We start from the raw sequence: 4,265 nt of genomic DNA, 5'->3' as shown, positions 1-4,265 counted from the left end.
TCCTGACCTCGTGATCTGCCCGCCTCGGCCTCCCAAAGTGCTGGGATTTCAGGTGTGAGCCACTGTGCCCTACCAGATGCTGTATTTTCTTATGGTGAGGGTCTGTTAACAGGGGCCATCCTGACACTGCCTTGTGGCCAGGAAGGAGACAAATGAAGGCTGGCATTTCTCCTTCTTTCTGCATCTGCCTTACATCATGATCTTTATTCCAAACACATGTAGAATGGAAAAGCTAAATTCCAGAGTAACAAAGAGTTTGTAACTCGTTAGAGTTAGACATGATAGGATTTAACATTATATTGAGATGTATCAGTAACATTCATTTACTTAAAAAACGTCACATCCTCTGGATTTCCAAAGGAGTTTTATTCTTGATAAGACTGCTTTCTCGATGAGGGAAAGTTTAATCCAGCTGCAGTTTTTCTTTTTAAAAAAAATCATCTGTCTTAAGAAATATAACATTTAAAGATTAGAAGTATTTAAAAATGATAAAAGGAATATTTTGGTACAGTTGCTTTGGCTTCTGAGTTGATAGGGACTCAGAAGCCTTTGCATTATTTAATAGCATATCATTGCCAATGTTTAAAGAGCTGTTAGTGGGCACCCCAGGCCCTGCCCTCTGAACGCTTTCCTAAAGCTTGCCCTGAAATAGTGAGGATAAACGTCTTATTTGCTAAAGCCAAATGGTTGGCTAATAAGACGCAGCCTAGCTCTCTTTATAAAATAATAATAAGTTTGATGTTAAGAAGTGGCAGATAGTTGATTTTTTTAAAAAGCTGAAACATAGACTTCTTTATGCTAATGTTACAACTGAAAAATCTAAAAAGAAAAATCCAACTCTAACATTGCCTACGTGAAATACATGGTAGAAGTCCTTATGTACCTATCACCTTTAAAAAAATTGCTTGGAGTACATTTTTGAAGTCAAGACCACTCCGGCTCACATAACTGGCAATGATTATTGCTGACTTAAAATTATAGAGCCTACAGTTGCCTTCTTAGCATTTTTAGTAGTGAGAGAATTGAATAGTGCTTAGTCAGAGTGCTTTCTGGGTGGGAGTTGTATAGTAATAAAGATACATTTTCATTTATTTTCTAGACATTACAAGAAGCGGTGCCAAGGCCGCATGCGGAAGCACGTGGGGGACCTGTGCCTGCAGGCAGGGATGCTGCAGGACTCCCTGGTACATTACCACATGTCAGTGGAGCTGCTGCGTTCTGTGAATGACTTTCTGTGGCTTGGAGGTAAGATGAGCTGATGAAGATGATCTGATATGTAATTGTTTCAACTGTTATTTAAAATGAGAGGCTGGGCTTGGTGGCTCACGCCTGTGATCCCAACACTTTGGGAGGCTGAGGTGTGCGGATCACGAGGTCAAGAGATTGAGACCATCCTGGCCAACATGGTGAAACTCCGTCTCTACTAAAAATACAAAAATTAGGTGGGTGTGGTGGTGGCACCTATAATCCCAGCTACTCGGGCGGCTGAGGCAGCAGAATTGCTTGAACGAGGAGGCAGAGGTTGCAGTGAGCCGAGGTTGTACCACTGCACTCCAGCCTGGCAACAGAGCGAGACTCCGTCTCAAAATAAATAAATAAATAAAAAAAAGAAATGAGAGGAAATGGAAAAAGAAAGTCCCCAAAAAGGAGGGATGAGGGAGGAAAAGCAGCCAGCCTGTGGTGGTTGCCATGAGCAGGCAACCTGGGGTGCTTCCCTGCCGTATCTGCTGCCCTCCTCCCGCTGTGCCATGTGTCCTCTGAAGGAGGCCCTGTCCACGCTTTCCCTTTTTCTCTGTTCTTAGTTTAACTTGCCCTCTGCTTTGGATGCCATTCCCCGTGATCTTCACCTCTTAGACTCATCCCTCAAAACTTCCTCCATGTGTCACATGATGAATGGATAAACGAAATGTGGTATGGGCATACTGCGGAATATTATTCTGCCATGAAAAGGAGTGAAATTGTGATACCACTGCAGCACGGATGAACCTTGACGACTTTGTGCTAAGTGAGAGAAGCCAGACATGAAAAAGGCCACAGATTGTATGGTTCTATTTATATGAAGTGGCTAGAATAGGCAAATCTATAGAAGCAGAAAGTAGACGACTATTTCTAGGGGCTGGGAAGAGGGGGAATGGGAAGTGACTGTTAACGGGCATAAGGTTTCTTTTTGGGGTGATGAAAATGTTCCAGAGTCAGATAGTGGTGATGGTTGCACAGTTGTGAATGTACTAAAAACTGCTGACTTGTACACTTTAAGTGGGTGAATTATATGGTGTGTGAACTCTATGTCAATCTTAAAAATTAAAAGAAAGGCAAGAAGAAATCCTACTTCAAAGCACAGCCATCTCCGATCCCCCACAGCATCTCAGGTGCTCTACCTGAGATGTTGCCGACACTTTGTGCTGGAATTGGATGTCTGTGTGTGGTCTTCCCTTTGGGGACTGCGCCTCCTGGGGGTGGTCCTGGGAGGATGAACTGGCTGTGTCCATTGCCTGACATGTTGCAGATGCTCCCTAAATGCTTGTTAAAAGAACAATGTGTGAGTAAGGACTAAAGCAGGGTTCTTTCGTTGAAGTTGACAGTTTAACAAGGACGCCTGTCAACCACTTAATGATAATACAAGACAGAATGAAGTAATGACGTGAGTTCTGTAACAGAAGTTTAATGAGGTGCTGTAGAACATATTAAATACAACAAATTCTTTCTTTCTTGGGGACAGAGTCTTGCTCTGTTGCCCAGGCTGGAGTGCAGTGGCATGATCTTGGCTCACTGCAATCTCTGTCTCCTGGGTTCAAGTGATTCTCCTGCATCAGCCTTCTGAGTAGCTGGGACTACAGGCATGCACTACCACACCTGGCTAATTTTTGTATTTTTAGTAGAGATGGGGTTTTGCTATGTTGGCCGGGCTGCTCTTGAACTCTTGACCTCAGGTGATCTGCCTGCCTTGGCCTCCCAAAGTGCTAGGATTACAGGCATGAACCACTGTGCCCAGCCAAATATAAGAAATACTTCAAATGGCCAGGCACAGTGGCTCATGCCTGTAATCCCAACACTTCTACAAAAAATAAAAAATAAAAAAACCTTACTTCACCTCACTTCTACAAAACAAAATTAAAAAACATTAGCTGGGTGGAGACCAGCCTGAGCAACATAGGGAGTCCTCACTTCTACAAAAATGAATACATAAATAAACTAATTAAAAAACATTAGCTGGGCTTGGTGGTCTGTGCCTGTAATCCCAGCTACTTGTGAGGCTGAGGCAGGAGGATCGCTTGGGCTCAGGAGGTCAAGGCTGCAGTGAGCCATGATCGCACCGCTGCACTCCATCCTGAGCAAGAGTGAGACTTTGTCTCTTAAGAAAAAACAAAAACGAAACTTAAAATGGACTTAAATTTAGTTTTTTAAATAGGCTAGAGAAATAAAAGTGGGGAAAGAAGGGGAGTGAGCATTAGGGATGGAAAAGAAAAGAGAAGCCGATAAAGGATTAAGCAGGCTGAGAAAGACATAGTTTTACTGGGTTTTCTTGAAAGAGCGCTGTCTCCCTAAGTACTCCTTATTGTATCGATTGGAGAATCTGTGCGTCTCCCAGTGGGCTCGGAGACTAGGGCCTGTGCAGCAGGTGCTTCTCCAGAAAGACTGGTACCGCCCATATGCCTTCCCCATGCGGCGCTGGACTGGATCAGGAGGACTCCTTAAGGGCACACGGAGAAGGACGGCGCTGTGTGCCATGGGTCTCTTCCGTGCTCAGCCCCTCAGAAGTGGACAGGGGAGTTGTCCAGAAGCTACTTACGCCTGACATCGCAGCAGACTGAATGTAGAAGCCGATGGAAGATCCAGCTAACTTGTATTAACTCTGACATTAAAGAAATATATGAACATGTCAAACAATGCCATTCCTCCAGTATTTTATTTTTGTTTTGGAACACGATTATCTTTCATAAAAATGTTAACACATGACAAGCTTATTATTTTATTTTTTATTTTTATTTTTATTTTTTTGAGACAGAGTCTCACTCTGTTGCCCAGGCTGGAGTGTGATGGCGTGATCTCAGCTCACTGCAACTTCCATTTCCCAGGTTCAAGAGATTCTCTTGCCTCAGCCTCCTGAGTAGCTGGGGCTACAGGTGTGTGCTATCATGCCCAGCCAATTTTTGTATTTTTAGTAGAGTTGGGGTTTCACCATGTTGGCCAGGCTGGTCTTAAACTCCTGACCTCAAGTGATCCACCCACCTTGGCCTCCCAAAGTGCTGGGATTACTGGCATGA

At 43.8% G+C, this 4,265-nt stretch overlaps 1 protein-coding gene across 1 annotated transcript in view; it reads left to right on the top strand.

Moving 5' to 3' along the window:
• Positions 1–4,265, top strand: part of TRAPPC9 (trafficking protein particle complex 9) — a 479,714-nt gene that overhangs the window by 22,285 nt on the left and 453,164 nt on the right. Inside the window, exon 2 of the mRNA XM_011990156.1 lies at positions 1,100–1,245. Coding sequence (XP_011845546.1) covers positions 1,100–1,245 — 146 coding nt within the window. The remainder of the gene's footprint in view (positions 1–1,099; positions 1,246–4,265) is intronic.

Source organism: Mandrillus leucophaeus, unplaced genomic scaffold (assembly GCF_000951045.1).
Source record: "Mandrillus leucophaeus isolate KB7577 unplaced genomic scaffold, Mleu.le_1.0 Scaffold371, whole genome shotgun sequence".
NCBI classification, from domain to species: domain Eukaryota; kingdom Metazoa; phylum Chordata; class Mammalia; order Primates; family Cercopithecidae; genus Mandrillus; species Mandrillus leucophaeus.
Note: the sequence above shows the minus strand (reverse complement) of the source record. Positions and strands in the feature narration are given on the sequence as shown.